Source organism: Ambystoma mexicanum, chromosome 3p, assembly GCF_040938575.1.
Source record: "Ambystoma mexicanum isolate Mex_15411 chromosome 3p, UKY_AmexF1_1, whole genome shotgun sequence".
Classification (NCBI taxonomy): domain Eukaryota; kingdom Metazoa; phylum Chordata; class Amphibia; order Caudata; family Ambystomatidae; genus Ambystoma; species Ambystoma mexicanum.
The window spans coordinates 639,719,310-639,737,462 of record NC_090925.1 but is presented as its reverse complement, the minus strand read 5'-3'; the positions used below and the strand labels follow the sequence as shown (position 1 = coordinate 639,737,462).

Genomic DNA, 18,153 nt, shown 5'->3' with positions numbered 1-18,153 from the left:
ACCACTTAAGTCATTGCATTTGTAATCCATATTATAGGGCCGGAGTCTGTAATCTGTGGCTGTTCAGATGTTTTGGACTGACTCCCATGATAGCTAATTGGTATTCATTCTAGGGCTGCTGGAGTGTTCCAAAATATCTGGAGAGTCAAGGGTTGAACACACCTGGCATAGGTTGTGGAAAAGGGGCACGGCCAGTGTTAGGAGGGCTGATGCATGCTCACGGTAATATCCTAGATACGAAGCACAAGTGTCTAAGATGTCACTCTGAACCCCTCTGTGAAATATATCCCAGTTGATGTCCAAGCTTAATTTTTTAGCACTGAAATAGTATTGCTTGATTTGCACCCGCAATGCGCTGTTTTGGGTTCTGCTCTTCTGTATTGCTGGTCTTTTGCAGTTGTACAGGAATAAATATGGGTGTTTTTAGAAGCCACTTTTTTTCTGAAAACCTGATAATTTTTAGGAAATTTAAAGTTAGTCTTTTCATATTCTTGCAGAAGTGTGTATGAAATAGACTTGCACATTTTGACATTTTTGGGACAATGTTGCCTAATTTATATTAGACTACCCCGTTAGTCATGAAATTCAACACTTCAAGCAAGGAACCCTCAACTAATTCCTTCCAAACTGTTTTAATTCTGCAGCCGTCGAGACGACATGGAGTCGCTGGGATATGTTCTCATGTATTTCAACAGAACCAGTCTCCCATGGCAAGGACTGAAGGTAGGTCATGCATTCGTACTGTTCAGTGTGGAAGCTGGTTGTGGCTGGGGTGAGAATTAAGATGTGCAAAGCGACAGCCAATATTAACCACTTTACTGCTCAGCACATGAATACCCACATCTCTCCTGCCAGCGTTGGTGCTGCTCTTGAGGCGCAAAACACTTTTAGGGTTTGAAATTAAGATTTGATCCGCGAGAGAAAACATTGCTTTGATATGCTGTCGCCCAATACATTGCACAACACCAACATTTTGCATGACCTGCAAGCTGACCTTTGTTCATGAACCGTTATGCTTGAACAGTCTTCAAGAGGTGTCGTAATGCTTTGTACACACTTCAAAATATTTACGTGCGTTTATTAGTTTGACACCAGTTTGCCTGGGAAGCTGAAGTAGCTCCTGGTAGCTGATGCTTAGGCTCTTTTAGGCGAGAGCAGTCATTTCGAACTCTGTATTGCTGTAGCAAATTCTTCATTACTTTGTTGCTGAGGTTACAACCTTATGGCTGCTTGCATCTTTTTTTGTATTCACATTTATTGAGATCAAACGTACACCCAAAGACATTGCAATGATATCTTTGAGGGGAGCACGCTCATGTGTCCCGGAGGTGGTCTGATAATAAATAGGAACTCATTTAAAAAAACGAATACATGCACGAGAATAAAATATTAAACGATGAAATAAAACTGCTTGTAATAAGTTAGTGCTGCTTTAAGAGCTGTTAAATCAATATTTTGGAGGCTATTTGAGAATGAGCCTAGCTTTGGAAAGCCGCAGTAATAGGGGAATCTATAAATGGGAGGTTGAGGTTAGTAATGAGGGATACTGCAGCATAGGAGCAGGGACTTAGTGATTTTGAGGGGAGGCGTGTAATAAAGCAAAACTACCAATGCAATTCCAGTGAATGCATCTTTAGAAATTTTTAAGGACATGATTGGAAAAAGCAGCAAAGCCGTAAATGAAACCAATTGAATAACGGTATCCATATAATTCACTATATGCTTAAACGAGAAGACTTAACTCAGTGACATTTTATGGACGTTTTGGTACTTGTGTATACAAATGCATTAAAAATGCGCTAATAAAGTAGATTGTCAAGTTACTCAATGTGCTGCAGTGGAGGTGTTGTAAATTAACACTGTCAGATCAACTATTTTCTTAACATTAATTGCAGACATGTATTGTTAATTGTTGCTTTGTTCTAGCCAACTAACGCCTTAGTTTTCCTATGTTGCTGTTGAATTGAAAGCAAGTCAGCAATTCCAGCTTTTAACATGTTTTTGCTTGTGGTTTAAACGGATCGCGCAATCCAAATTTCACAGGGTAGTAGCAAGATGCTAATCCTGAGGGCATGCTGTTATGTACAGAATTAGTTTCGTGTAGCTCTGAACTTTACTCATTTCCACTCAACCATGCTTATTGGACATTTGTATGGCGCCTATACGCGGGTGTTTCCATGTTACATTTCTTACGCTCATTTTGTTGCCTTATCGAAGTACTTGGTAGGGATGCAATGTTTTTATTAAAAATGTTAGCTAGATCTTGAAAATTTATCCTGATCCACCCCCGAAAAAATATTCCGTTTTAGTGATTTATTCTTTTCTGAACCCTGGATATTTTCTCCTGCACCCCATTTCCCCATCTTGCTCTCCCTAATGTATCAAAACTGCTCTTTTCAATTCATAATTTTGGTGTAACATTCTTGCTGCCTTCTATTCGCTTTAAAGGCTCATCTGCATTTTATCCTCCAGAGGCCGTTTCTTCCCTCTTTTCACCTTCTTGGAGACCAGTATGTTTCAACATGTTACATAGTTGTCATTTGTAGTTCCTTAAGTCTGCACCATCTTTCTAGGTCCATTTAATACTGCCCCAAATGTATTGTTTCTGTCCAACCAACAGACTTTAGGGCTGTCTTAAAAAGTTGAAGACTTGGTCACCCGTGAGTAACTTGTCGGATTGGGCAGCAAAGGAAAAAGTCTGTGCCTAAAACTTCACCTCATTCCCCAGTTCTGAAAAGCTTTAATAAATCTCAAGTTCTCCACTGTACTCTGACCCCTGTAAGGAGGGTTGAGCTGGAAAATTCCAAGTCTCAACACCCATGTTTTTGGCATGATAAATTCATGTTTTCTGTTGGCAACTGTAAAAGCTGCTCAGCCCCTTGACGTTTGGGTGCCTTGAGGTCTTAATCCATTGTCAATGGACCTTTTTTAAATTGGTCTATTCTGGATATTTGTTGGGAGCAACACTAACCATTTTGAAAAGTGTTTTATTTTAGACCTACAGCAGCAATCTTCTGTTCCAGCTCATGCCCTCTTCCGTAATTTAGAGGAATCTCAGGTTTCCTCTTTGCAGAGAATTCAGTTGCCTTGTGTATGTGTGGGTTCTTCAACTCTTAGTAGAGTACAGGATCTCCTGTCCAAACTAGCAGGCTGGTTGTGTTTTAACGAAAGTGGATGGAGGCATCTATAAAGAAGCCCCGGGCAATCCTGTTGGTGTCTCGGAGCAGCAGTCTAGGATTGTTTTAAAGTAGTCCGTGCCTTCATGCCAAGTCCACCACATGGTGAGTGTCTAGTATATATTGGTTGGTGTGATTCATTGGGATTGAGCTGGCAATCTAGGACTTTGCTTTGGTGTGCTTGGCAGATTTGCATGCTTTTGTTGGCAATGAAGCCCGGTCACAAGGCTGATTTGCTTGCCCTCCTTATCTATCCGGTATTGCACAACATTTTTATATTGTGTTCCACATGTTCCACAGGCTGCAACAAAGAAACAAAAATATGAAAAGATTAGTGAAAAGAAGATGTCCACTCCTGTTGAGGTTTTGTGTAAGGTAAGACCATAATTCTTTAAGGGGGCACATTTGTGAAGATTCAATGATTTCATGTGAAGACCTTGTGAAATGACTTTCAAAACTTCAGCCGGTATGCTGCATTCAATAGGTCTTACATGGTGCCTCTAAGATGCAGATAGTGTTTATTTAATCATACATACCATTCAACACTTAAATTATCGCTGTATGTGTGGCATGACTTGATGATCAATCTCGCAATTTCTTTGATGGAGAGCACATAGTTTGCTTATAGTTCACAGATATATCCAGAGGTTCTCCACTACTCGGTGTTGCAGATTCACAAGTTTGAATGTCTCTTTGACTGAACGGGTGACTTACGCAGCCAATGCTACTAAACTGTGAACATTCATCTTTTTTCTTCAGCTCTTCAAATGTCACATCTGCACCCCTTCACCATAATACTTTTTTCACCAACTAAAAGTCTTTAACATAGCCTATGCTGTCCTTTAGATCAAGTGTCACCGCATTGTTCTAAACCTAGCAGGCTCTGCTCGAATAGTGCCCCCATTTAACGTCAGTGCATCTTCGAACGATCCCTCCCTCTGAAGCTGTCCGCTTCTTACCTCTCAAGCTGTCCGCTTCTTACCTCTCAAGCTGTCCGCTTCTTACCTCTCAAGCTGTCCGCTTCTTACCTCTCAAGCTGTCCGCTTCTTACCTCTCAAGCTGTCCGCTTCTTACCTCTCAAGCTGTCCGCTTGCCCGATAACCACCTCTCCTCCATACACAACCTTTGAGAGGGGTAATCTGCCCCTCTTCAATTAGTCACTCTTCAGTCTGCTTTGAAAATGAAAGTGATACCTTGTACAGTTCGCCACATGCTATAGCAATTGTAGCTGCCTTAAATTCAAATGTCTGGTTATATATAGATACATTGAAATTTACCAGTTGGAATGCGAACAGTCAAAATGAATAATACAAAAAAATAGTAATCCATCTACTCTGAAAAACAAGTAGCATTAAAACCCAATAGGAACTCATCTAGGGGTGCAGTTAACCAGAGTTCTGCTTCTACATAGAAGAACAAAGCCCACACAGGTTAACTTTGTAAAACGGGGGCAGTGAAGGATAATTGCTTGACCAGGGCTTTTACTGGCTCTACTGCAATGTCGTACCTTTCAACTGACCATTTGTCAGCAGAGATAATTGCATTAAGAAATGTGGTGGCTATACCCCCCGCCCCCTTCATGGTCTCTCCTAATCAGACTACTAACTATTTGTCGCTGTGCCGTTGACTGCTGTTCCTTACAAGTCCACTAATACAGTGTTTGACAGGTTTGTCCACTGCACTCTTGTCTAAATGCTCTGGCACCTCCGCCCACTGATTGTACCCGGTCAAAGACTACAATCTTCGTGTGCCTAGTCAATTGTTCTGCAGCAATACTGTGAAGTAGGGCCTTGTTAATGTTGAGACCTCCGGAAAATCTTGTCCTGGGATGCTCACTCCATTGACTACCTTAAACCAATGTCTTGCTTTTCATTTCGACATTTGACAGGAGGATAATTTGGGAGAGTCTGTATTTCCTGAGAGGGACTGAATTAGGGATTCTACTCTAGATTACTAGGAACCACAGTATACCTGGGAAACCACATCTCATACATGCAATGTCAACCACCAGCACTACTGCTAGAAATGTTTGTAATTTACCTAAAATGGAGAGCTGCCACTATGAATAAGATCTCCCCTGAAGATCCACGCACATAATTTGTATTAGAGGGCACCGGAGCCTAGAATCCAGGTTGACTAATCTGGAAAGAGTGCACATATTTCACAATCATTGCACAAAGATGCTTTTCATGGGTATTTTTTTACCAGTCACTTAAAGCAATGTGTCTAAGGCAAAGGAATGTAAAGAACATCAACTAATGCTACATGAATCCTCCATGTGGGAAACTACCTAATCCCAAACAGATGAAATGGCTTTCCAGATTATTTTATACAGCTTGATGGTGTGCTTGTCTCACGGCTCCATAGTATAATGCTTTAACTGAGTTCTGGAGTCTGATTCATTAAGTAGTCCCAATGCATTCATTATCTGAGATGCCACCAGATGTATAATTTCTCTAACAAGCAAATATTGGCCTACCGTTCCTACCCAATAGGGAAGCGAGTAAAGGTGGTGGTTAAAGTTTGGGTAAATTACCACCATTGTAGGCAAAATAAGCTTCACAGGTTGGTGCCATCTACTCCACTCTAGGCACCATTCCAAATTCTCTGGATTCTGTAAACTACAAGAAATCTAATGTGGACCTGCCTGGGAGCTCCGATTTCTTGATGGATAGGATTTTGTGCAACTGTCGCAGAAGAAAGGGAAAAGCCAGCAGTTTTTATTCCTGAGGCAACCCAAATGCCCCGTTTGACTGCAAATATTCAACACAGCAGCTCGTGGCGCTAAATAAAATTGGATAGTGCAGAACTGTGCTGGAAAGTTGTCTTTCATCTGTTTTGGAGAGTTCAACTTAACCAACGCAGAGAGGCACAAACTATGCCCATCACTAACCCTGCAAAAAACGTCAATATCCTACTTACTTGCCCTGAAACACCAAACTAAACGCACCATACCTCTACCGCAGCAGAAACCTAACACCACAAACTGCACACACTTGCAATAACCAACCAAACTGTTGAAATTCAAAGCTCAGATACACAAACCATGTCTCGCACAGCCCAACACAAAACCCCAACTAGCCACCTACATGGAGGCATTGAAAAATGGCAGAAGAGCACGGTACAGTAACATAACTTTTAAAGAATCTGCCCCAGAGTCTAGTCTGAAGTGATGTCATAGTTTGCTCCACAACCCATTTAGGATTTCACAATCCAAAGGTTTGACTAGGTGAAAATTGGGCAGTCATGCTAATGCATACTACAATCATGTGAGGGACCTTGCCTGATTTTCCTTTTAGTCGATGCAACTTCTCCACAGCTAGTGTCCTGCCTCAAAACTGTTTGGCTTTAGGCGAATTCTTCTACCCCGTATGTATCTGGCTTTACTGTACTTCTGCACCAAGGTAGTGCCCCCTTTTCTCCATTATGTTTTGCATTTAGGCATTGTACTTATGCTCCCGCTGTAATTTTTCTACTAAGTTGTTTACCACACTGTTCTTGATCTTATATCACACAAAAAACATCAATCAATATCACATCAACCCTAACGAAACTGTGTCAAAGCTCACGTCTTTAGGACCGTCACCCCAAAGCCAGCAGGTAACCCTTTTTCACAGCACTGATGTTCGGATCTTTGGCTTTTCTCCTGAAATACATGGCAATTGTCACTCGTGCCTCTCCCTTTCTCCCCCTCAAATCCCTCGTTTCTTGCCGGGACATGTAACTGCTTAGTTCGATTTGCGGAAATAAGTAGGCACAGAGTTATTAGTGATGCACATAGGCAGTCGTTGCAAAGCTATCATACCTATGGTAGAGGTGAATGTTGCAGTGTGCTCAAGGCAGTTCGACCAATGCTCATGTTAGCAGTGTCTCGACAGATCGGCAAACTGAAGTGCTGCCAATTTGGATCACCTTAAGTGAATATCTGGGCCAAGTTTTCCATGGGTTTTCTTTTTCTACACTACAAATTGAGGAACCGTACAAGATCTGAACTCAGCCGAAGGCATATGGCCTGGTTCAAGCCAGTCATCCAAACCCCTCTTGCGGTAACGCCTTGTCAAAGATTTAAAGCGGCTAAGCCCATCACCATGCTGCATACTTGGACCAAAGATGTGGCTTGGGATTAAGATGATGCTTGGGATTTGGTGGAATCTGCACTAGAGCAAGACCTACAATGCACATGTGAAGTTGAAGCTGTTGGTCTTGGGGGTGACGTCTGCCCCTTCTCAGTCCCTCTGCCCTACCTGCCTAAAGCAAGTTGGGGAAATGCCTCTGTGGGTTCGTCAGCTCCCTCCACACCAGAATTCTGGGCAGGTATAAATGTTAGTATCCCCCTCACTCTAAAATCAAAAATTGTAATGATTAATGTGTGTTCGTACAAGGCTCTCATATCTCATAGTTTTTATATTGTTACTACTTTATGATCAGAACAGATACAAGATATAACCAGATGCTTGTATATGATTTAAAACCTTTAAACACAAGGAATTCTAGGGAACTCTTACAGCAGAAGGTAGTCTAGTCTTCAGAAATCCCTTCTGCATCGAAGTGAAACTGTTCTTGTGGGGTGAGGGGGGGATACATTTTGAACCTAGTCCTAAATCGGAACTAAACATTTTTTTTAAAAATGTTTTTTATATAAACTGGAAAACCGCCTTGCTATTTTGTTAATGTAATTAGGTGAAATGCACTTATTTATGCTGAAATTCGGGCATTTTTGTTCAGTCATTGCTCAATGTTTTTTCCACATTAATCAGACACTTTTATGCACTTCATACCACCCAGCCCCTCCTAGTCAAACTTTCTGCACATTTTTGCTGCAAAGAGTACCTTGCATTATTGCATGGCTTTTAAGGCCATCAAAGCCACAATTTGTACTTGTTCAATTAGATCTACCCCTAAAGGCCAAGCCGCTTTGAAGCAAGGACTTTGTAGATGAGGGTTTGCTTATTGCACTATGCCATGAAAAGGCAAGCAGTAAAATCTTTTTAAATGGATCCACTAGTTAGCAAGGGTCTTGCCGAGTGCTGGATTGTTTGTGCCTAATGTGGCATTGCTAACATGCCCACATGATGGGTGTAGTGCATGTTTTACATGACCTTATTGTATGGACAAATAACTGAAGGGTAATGGTTGGCAGTGCTGCACAGCCAGTTTCTGGAAGTGCCTTCTTTCCTGAATAGCCATTGATGATTGAACACTTGTGCGGCTTCTTAACAGTATGCAAATCTACTGTGAAGTCTAATGCAGATGGAAAAAGGTTGCTTGGAACAATAGCTCTCCATAGTTTATCTTTGATAGATTCAAATCTGTGATGCCTGCTTCATAAAGTAGTCTAAAGGTGGAATAATCACTTTGCGCTTTACGGTCCTGATGTACAATTTAAACCCTACTCTAATCAGTGACAAAAGGCCCAACATGAGGTTCATGCATACTCTTTCCCTACTACTGGAAATAGTCTTCGCATCTGCATTTTATAGGATGCCAAACTTGAGGCACTTTAGTAGCTTTGACTTTTGTTAAATATTTAAAGCATATTAATCTGAACAATACAGGATGACAAGTCAAGTTATCGGATAAAGGCCCAAGAAGAACTGGAAGAGATGGCCTTTATGAAGAGGCTCTAGAACAGCCCAAACAAATCTCCCAGGGTGTTCTTGGCCAGCTCAATTTGACTCCATGAACAGACGTGGATAATTCCAACAAGACTTCACACTTGCACAGCCAGTCACAGTAGGCCATTGTGGGTACCTGTTCATGTTGAAGGGAATATATGAAGGCACACCTGCTGACACACATTCTTGCTTTGGAAGAAAACTGCACTAATCTGTACCAAAATAGATGGTGATATGCATAGCGTGATTCTAAATGTTTACATGCACCAGAAACTGTTAATCCTACGTCCTGTCACCTTTCCTCCATGCTTGTGGGACATTCCATTCTTTGGGACGGGCGCACTTTCAAAATTCAAACCTGTTTGTCCATCTTCTCTTTTTACACGGGGTACCACACATGGCCATAACCCCGAGGTCTGCCCGGCGCATCACCCTTCAGTCCTTTTCTCTGCGTGTTCACCGGGAAATATTTTTCTTGTTCCCTTTGTCCACTTTTCCTGCTCCGGCAGTCTCATTGTCCGCTGCCTATACCTGAGTGTCTGGGATTTGTGTCCTGTTCTTCATGCGAACGTCGCTTCGCTAGGGCAGCTCCCCATTCTCTCTGCTTGGTGTCTAGGGCCGGACCACTGCTGGGATTCGTGCTTCTACTGCGATTCCCTTTCCGTCGTCTTCGGTGGGAGGACGTCTTTCAGCGAGTTCCTCATCCTCTTCAGCTTTTCATCGAAAAGAGACGCGCCCAGTAAGTTCCTTACTTTTTAGGGTGCCCCGGCCGGGGGACTCTTTCCCGTGGTTTTCTCATTCTGGGAGGGGCTCGAGCAACTCTACCACCAGGATTCCACCTGCGGTGCCTCGCAGGCTTAATAGGTGTAAGTTTTCTCCGAGGGTTCCCACAACCATGTAAAAATACATTCCGCCCCTTCTTATGACTGGCGTGTTCGGATGCCGCTGCCACATACTGTCTCACTTCAGCCTTCTTCCCCGCTGGTCTATGCCGACCTGATTGGTGGTGGGCCTTCCTGGCAACCATCCTTGTGTTTGTGGGGATATGCCCCACATGAGTCCTCTCCCTAACCCAGTGCCTAAACCTTCATCAGAGGATGTATTTTTTTGGGAGATTTCAGAGGTGCATGCATTCTAACCCTATGGAAGAATACTTTAAGGGTCTTTTCAAGGAAATCTACCTTGACCCTCTGGCTCCATCGTCCACCCCGGCGATCCTGTAGTGGTAGCACCTCTTCCTATCAATCCACCTCCAGCGCTTCCTCCCCTACCCCCGCTGTCCCCATAGAGACTACACCGGTAGAGCGGGATAGCACTTTGAAACCCGTGACGGCCCAGCCGCCTGATTCCGATTTGCTGGATGTGACCCTCAAGCAGATCTGGATGGTAATGAGCAGCCCTGCTCTATCAGACCATTCCATGACCGGGTTCTGGATATGATGGCCCTCCTTGACATCCCAGTACCTGTGGCCCCGCTCCGCAGGAAGGGGTGCTTTCGGGAGAGTTCAGCTTGTCACCACAAGAGCATACCAGCCTGTTCTGCCAGAAGTAGGTTTTGGATGAGGCCCGTAAGGTCTGGGATAAGCCCCACACCGGGCTGTATGTCAAGAGAATCGACGCTCATTACAGGCTTCACACCTCTGAGGAGCTAGCCTTGGCGTCTTGTCTGCTCCCTCCTTCGGTGGTTGCTGCGGCCACACTCCAAGCTGGCCTCTGCTACCTCTACGGGTGCCGCTCAGATTCTCTTCAAGGAAGACAAAATTCTAGACTCATTGGTTAAAAAAATCTTTGCCAAATCAGAAACTTTGCCAAGCAAATACCGAGCTGATCCTGGCAGCAGCGAATATGAAGCTGTGTAAGGAGTTGGCTGATTTCCAGGAGTGCATTCCTATGGATAGGCTAGACGTTGTCAAGGCCAGCTTGTCGGACGCCAGGGTGTCTGCACAAGATCTCCTGGAAGCTGGGGCACACCATGTGGATATCTCGTCTCGAGGCCTGATGGTGGAAATTGACCCCTCCCACTAAGCATGGCTCCATGCGACAACGTTTTCGAAGGCGGTGCAAGATAAAGTTCTGGACCTTCCCTTCGATGGCAAGGAATTGTTCTATTCCTCTACAGATGACGAACCTGCTAAGGCGAGCACCCAAACTGCCAAATCCTTGTCGGTCCCGACAAAGGTCCCAGCTAAAGCCCCTTATACACCGAGGTCGGGGTCTCGGTCTCGACTCTTCTCTGGCTTAAAAGAGTTTCAGGACCGCCGGGCGCACAGAACAACCTGCAGTTGGCGGCACCCGTCAAACGTGTTGGTTTTTCTCAGCCATCAGCCTCCTCACCAGGAGCAGGTAATCTCCCTGCCGACAAATGTGCAAAATGATATATTTTTTTTTTCCAGTCGCACGAGACTCCGGTGGGAGGACAAATCCCTGGATGCATGGCAGACAATCGCCAAAGACCGGTGGGTTTTGGCCATAGCTCAGGCAGGCTTTTGCTTGCCCCTCCCACTTACCCCACCCTTCAACTCCAACAGATCGGGACACCCTCCCTCAGAGCCAAGGTTCAGAAGCTTCTCCAGCATTGGATCTTTCATGGACTCACATGCTTAGTATATTCCCCGTCAGGCTGGGAACCCTCAGTATATTTATAAAGACCTTTCCTATAGGAAAAATGTTGTCACTTCTGTGTCCTATCTACGTCATTTTCGGGCTGCGTATGCCTGACCCCAATAGGACGTAGGGATATAAATAGCCCCGGCCCCGCGGCTCCCTTCAGATCTCAACCGTCTCCGAAGTAGCGGGAGCACCTCGTGTTTGTTTCTACTTCTGTACAAGGGTGAATTCTACTGTTGAGTTTTTCGTGCAAATTTCCAGAAAGGCGTTATTCTGCCAGTGTGCCACGTGCGGACTGAAAAAAGTCTATGAAGGAGATGGACACATGGATTGTTTGTACTGTCTACACCCTCATCACTTGGACATTTGTGAGATCTGCAAATGCTTCTCGCAGACGCTAAAGGATAGGAATAGACACCTGGTGACGTGGCTAAATGTAGGAACCTATCCTTCATCGGAGGTAGGATCGGCACGCAGCCTGGCATCCAGGCCCAAGTCATCCAAGGCGGAATCCCATCACCGGTCGGTGGCGGAGCCTCCTCCGAAGAAAAAAAGGTTCTATGGAGAAACAATCAGGCGAAGGAATGCTTGTCACATGGACAAGATTGCCATCAAGGAAAGTCTTCATCTTCGTCGAAAAAAGGGAAAGATCCTTTGAAGACTTCCTAAGGGGACCATCGCAGGTCGTCCTCGAGTAGAGACTCGAGGCATAAATCTGGCTCAAAAAAGGCAGCATTGCCAAGAGTCTGCGTCACAGCCTACACCATTGTCTACGGAGACTGTCGTTGACGAGAGAGCTACTGTCGACGCAGGTAACGCCTGTAGTGCCCCCGGAAAATACGATGGACGTATCCACATTGACCTCGTCTACGGTGGAGCCTCAAAGGGCGTGGCAGCCAGGGGTGTACGGTGCAGTTTTGCCAGACCTTACTACAGCCGGAGGCAGCCTTCTCAGTATCCTCCATGGAGGAGGATCGAGAACAGATCGTGGGTCCAGCAGATCTGGGATTGCAAGGAATTGCATAGTCGATGTTTTGGGGGTGGGGGGAGGGACAAAATGTCCCTGCTTCGTCATCTTTATTGAACCCTCAATCTATATTATCCTTGCAAGTGTTTCCACTCTACAGTCTCTTCTGAAGAGGTTGGATGAGAAGTTGCCCCTCGTAGACGCACTTTCGGGGATGCCGGCGACACCTGCCGATGACAAACCAGGTCGTTCTACGCGGGTTACGGAAAATCCAGCCTCCCGACCAGTGGGCGAGGAACCACCATGCTCATACCCTGAAGGGGAGTTACAAGATTCAGAGTCGGAACCTATAGATACTTTTTCAGAGGTATCCTCATCCCCTTCGAGGATCCTACATGGGAGTCGAAAGCGGAGATGGAGGCACCTAGAAGCCCGGCTCCACCGTCACCACCAGACGACATTGGCGCCTTTCACACAATGATGGGCAAAGCCTGTATTGAGTTTGGTCTGAGCCCTAAAGAAGAAAAGGAGTGCTTCTTGTTCGACCATATGGGGAAAAGAAGGAAGTCCATCTTCTCAGTTCCCATTCTAGACAACGTCTGGCAAGAGGGTTTGAGGACCATGCACCATCCATTTTCAGAACCAGCAATAAAGGGTAGGTTGGAGAAGAAATTCCAGGCTCCAGATTCTATGCCTAAATGCTTGACCACTCAACCATCTCCAGAGTCAGTAGTGTCGGCTGCAGCGGCTAGGAAGGCCAGATCGCAGCACAAATGTTCTACCCCTCCGGACAACGAGGCTAGAAGACAGGACGCGTTTGGCACAAAGGATCTATCCGTAGGAGCAACAACGGTTAAAGCAGCTAACTCGCTGGCAATTATGGCAAGCTATCACAGGGAGATGTGGCATCGTTTGGCCCGTATCCTAGAACACCTTCCTGAAGAAGATAGAAAGTCGGCCATGTTGCTGGTCCGTGAGGGAGAAGCGTCCAACCACTCGATTAACATTGCCGTGGTCTGGATTTAAGCAAATTAAAAAAACGGTGTGGTTTTGAGAAGGCAAGCCTGGCTGAAATGTACTAAGTCCAGTACAAGGTGCTCAATATGCCGTGTGAGGGTGACCAACTGTTCAGAGAGAAAGTGGACGAGGCCTTGACAGGTATGAAAGAGGATACAGATACAGCCAGGTAGTTGGAGCCCTCCAAAGTGGAAGAGCTTTTCAATCTTTTCGTCCCTTCTGCAGAGCATCAGGAAATTCCTGTTTTACTGCATCTAGACTGAGACTGCAGCAGGCCATCATACGCCTCCCAACGTTATAGATGTGCGGTCCAGGCAACGCAAAGAGGCCGATACCAGGCTTCGAGAAGGGGATATTCATCGTTGGCAAAAGACGGGCAGTCAAAGTCACAACAATGACATGTTACAGGACGTCCTGGGAGGAAGGGTGGCCCATTGCGTCGACGAATGGGAAAGTATAACAGACTGCTGGGTATTGGACACGATAAAACTAGGCCACTCTCTGCAGTTCAAGGAAACGCTGTCACAAATTCCACCTGTGTATTCGGCGCAATCCCATCTTCGCATATAACTTCAAGAAGTGGAGCTTATGCTGCAAAAAGGGGCTATAGAATTTGTTCCAGTGGCCGAGAGGGGCCAGGGAGTTTACTTGCGTTACTTTGTGGTAAAAAAAACCCAACTGCAGTGGCGACCCATTCTGGCCCTTCGGGCCCTCAACACCCTAAAGTTTAAAGTTCAAGATGCTTATGCTTCAGGAGGTCATCCGATCAGTACAGCCGGGAGATTTTCTGGTGTCGTTAGATCTACAAGACGCATATTTTCATATATCGGTGCGTCGACGGAAAATTTCTGAGGTTTGTAGTCAGGCTGAACCTTACCAGTTCAAAGTACTTCCTTTTGCACTAAAGTTGTCTCCCAGGACGTTCACAAAGTGTTTGGCTCCAGTGGCAGCGTGGCTGCGAAGGAAAGGTCATGTTTACCCGTATCTGGACGATTGGCTGATAAAAGGCTCATCACTGAGCATAACTCAAGCAAGCCTAAAGGCTGCCATGCAACTTCTGAAATGCTTGGGGTTTGCAATCAACTTCGAGAAATCCTTGCTAATGCCCTAGGCACGGAGTTCCAAACTCAATCAGGGCTAGTGAGGTCCTCCGTGGAAATAATTCAGAAACTTGACTCAACAGGCAAAGGAATGAAAAGTGGGCACCAGGGTGTCAATCAGAAAATGCATGTCACTACTAGGGGCCTTAGCATCTTGTAGCCCATTGGTGAACAATTGCTGTCTCTTCATGAGGCCGATAGAAGAGTTTCTGGCAGACCGCTGGTCCCAGAGTCGGTCTATGGTCGGACAAGTTGAGCGTCACAATCTTTTGCGGGCACTTCAGTGGAGGCGGCTCTCTATCAACTTGACAAAGGGTATGCCCCTGCAGGAACCAGATTTTCAAGCAACGGTAGTGACTGGTGGATTGCTGAAAGGATGGGGAGCTCATCTAGGGCCCCTGCAGGCTCAAGGTCAATGGTCCCCAGCGGAGTCTACTCTTCACATCAACTTGCTGGAGTGAAGAGTGGTACGTTGGGCTCTGAAGTATTTTCTGCCACGCATACGAGCATCGGTTGTCGGACTACTAACGGACAATACAACAATGTGATGTTCTATCTCAGGAAGCAAGGGGGCACACGGTCCAGGATGCTCTCGAGCGAAGCTAAAACGATGCCATTGGGCCCTCGAACAGAATAGCACCATAATGGCTTTCCATCTTCCAGGGGTAAAGAATATACAGGCCGATTCACTCAGCAGGGAATCGAACCAACTGCACAAATGGGAACTGGACGATTGTCAGCTAGCAAGTCGTCAGAAAATGAGGTCATCCATCCCTGGATCTGTTTGCGACCCGAGAGAACAAGAAGCGTGCATGGTTTGCAAGCAGGTGGCCAGAGCCCGGATCGATGGGGTTGGGGGTGGGGGGCGTTCTCCTTTTGCTTGTGCGTTTTCTCAGTTTCCACGCGGACACTCCAGTGGATTCGCAAGTACCCATGTCTGGTAATTGTGGTGGCTCTTTACTGGGCGAGACAGTCGTGGTTCTCAGATCTACTGCAACTGTCAATAGCGGAGCCTGTGAGGTTCCAGAAGATTCCGAACCTTCTATCTCAAGGCAAAGGAGCGGTTTGGCACCATGATCCAGACTCCCTCAACCTGATGGCCTGGCTTCTCAAGAGTTCGGGGACTTGAACATTCCCTCAAGAGTGTCGATGAATTTTACAGGCAGCATGAGCTGTCTACGAACGCTTCATATGCAGGTAAATGGAAAAGATTCAGTGTATGGTGCAGGGTTCATCTGGGGGTAGACCCCCTTGAACGTCGGAGCAGAGCAGATTCTGTCATATTTATTGCACTTGGCGGAGCAAGGATTGGCCTTTTCCTCTAAATTTCATTTAGCGGCCATCTCCATTTTGTCTAAAAAGACATTCAACACCTTTTCAGCGATCGACTGGTAAAGCATTTCCTGAAGGGCCTTTTTCGAACTTCGCCAGCTAGAATTTTCCACCAGGAGCCTCAATCTAGTACTGTCGGCACTAATGAAGGCTCCGTTCGAGCCGATGTCGAAGTTTTTGTCAAGGAAAATGGCTTTTTTTAGTAGCCATTATGTCGGCACGAAGGCTTTCGGAATTACAGGTATTGGTCATTGATCCTCCATACCTGCGGTTTTTCAAAGACAAGGTAGCATTAGCAACCAATACTCACTTCATTCCTAAAGTGCTGACGACATTCTTCTATTCTTCCAACATTCTTTGCAACGGCTTCTTCTGCGGCGGAGAAAACTCTCCACATGTTGGGTGTAAAGAGCTTTGAAGTTCTGTCGTACTCAAGGTTTTACACGCTCAAGCCAACTGTTTGTAGCTTATGGACCTTCAGTGAAGGGGAAACGGATCTCTAAGCAAGGACTGGCCCGCTGGGTGTCGACTGTTGCTTTTTGACACTCTGAAGCAGGAAAACCATTGGAAAGGCGCCCAAAAGCTCAGTCAACAAGATCCACCTTGTCATCGGTGGCGTTATGGTCTGGAATTCCATTGGTGGACATCTGTAAAGCGGCATCATGGTCGGTGCAGCATAAATTTACTCTGCATTATTGCCTAGAGCAACAACATGCGGCAGATATGCAGCCAGTGCCCCTGCAGCCTATTTTGGCTACACTGCAGCTGCCACCCGACCTCTGCTACCGCCAAGAGACCTCTTGGTGGACAACCTATCAGCACTGCATACTCTGGTCTCTGACATAGTCAAGGATTCCTATTGTACCTGTGGCGACAGCCGACCCCCTTGGCAACTGGGGATCCTCCGACCAAGAGATCGCACTCACCCTCGTTGCCATCCTTCGCCCCCAAAAGGATGAGATGAAACAGGACACAGCGATGACTGGCACAGATAGCGAGTTAGGGTACCTCCCGTCTCCGCCTCCCAGATCTGCCACCCCACCCTAGAAGAGATGGGCGTGTTCCACTCGATCTCCAGAGCGTCAGAACTTTTCCAGCTTGCTCCAGAGGAAGAGGGTTTCTTATATCGGCACCACGAGTCGACGAGAAAGACCATCCTCTCGGTCCCGCTCCTGTATGACAATTGGGATGAAGGCTTGTCTCGCATGAAGAACCCTTACTCGGCCCCGGCAAAGAGGGATCGCCTTGAGAAGTACAGGGAGCCGGACTCTGCGCCCAAGTTTGTCCATGCCCAACCATCCCCGGACTCTGATGTCAGCGGCGGCCAAGAAGTCATCCTCGGGCACTTCTTCCTTGGCAGACTGCACCCCATACCACCCCCCCCCCCCCCGACAGCGAGGGCAAGAAGTTAGATGCCATGAGACAGGTCATCTATTCTGCGGCGACGACCATCCAGGCCGCCAACACCCTCGCCATTGTGGCATGCTACGACCGGGAGTTGTGGTTCAAGATCGCTCCTATCCTTGACTTCTCACCGATGACAAGAAGTCGGAAGTGCTGGAGCTTCTGCAGAAAGGCGAATTGGCGTCGGACCACGCCATCTCAGTGTCCACGGACATCGCAGACGCGGGGTTCCACCTAATGGGCAACCGCGTTTGCCTTTGTCGTGGCTGGCTCAAGGCCACTAACTTTAATTGGGACGTTCAGTTGAAGGTGCTGGACATGCCCTTTGACTGAGACAATTGTTCCTGAAGGCTGTGGATGAATCTCTCCAAGCCATAAAGAAGACGGTGCGTGCTTTGGGCACTCTTGAGCAACGGAGGCCATCCTTTCGGACCTCAAGCAGCAATCCTCCAAGGGGTTTGGTGGGGGCTTCTCTTAATACCGCCAATCCTCCCGCTCTTCGGCCCAGGAGACCAACCAAGGCAGCTCCAAGAACTTCGGGGAGCACATTGTCTGGGTCCCCAGGGGGCCCTTCGACATCCAAGCAGGATTGAACCGACGTGGCGTTTGGTCCCCGTGAAGCCCAGTGGGAGGCCGACTGGCGAACTTCAGTGTGTGTGTAAGACCATCTCCACTGACCGTTGGCTGCTGGACGGTTTCGCCCACGGACACACCCTGGAATTTAGATGGAAATATCCCCAAATACCACTGTTTGGCCCGGCAGGAAAACCACGTCCCTCAGCTGCTGCTGGAGGTGCATGCTATGTGAAGGAAAGGCACGATAGAGCTCCTCCCAAAGAGGCTGTGGGGTGTGCTTTAGGTACTTCCTCGTGAAAAAGACCGGAGGCTGGAGGCCCATCCTTGACCTTCGACTAAACAAGTATACAAAGTCCCAA

General features: G+C 46.5%; 1 protein-coding gene across 5 annotated transcripts in view; it reads left to right on the top strand.

Moving 5' to 3' along the window:
- Positions 1 to 18,153, top strand: part of CSNK1A1 (casein kinase 1 alpha 1) — a 155,964-nt gene that overhangs the window by 74,707 nt on the left and 63,104 nt on the right. For all 5 annotated transcript variants that reach the window (XM_069651401.1, XM_069651400.1, XM_069651399.1 and 2 more), the window contains 2 exons: positions 645 to 723; positions 3,477 to 3,551. In XM_069651401.1, the coding sequence (XP_069507502.1) occupies positions 645 to 723; positions 3,477 to 3,551 (154 nt within the window). The remainder of the gene's footprint in view (positions 1 to 644; positions 724 to 3,476; positions 3,552 to 18,153) is intronic.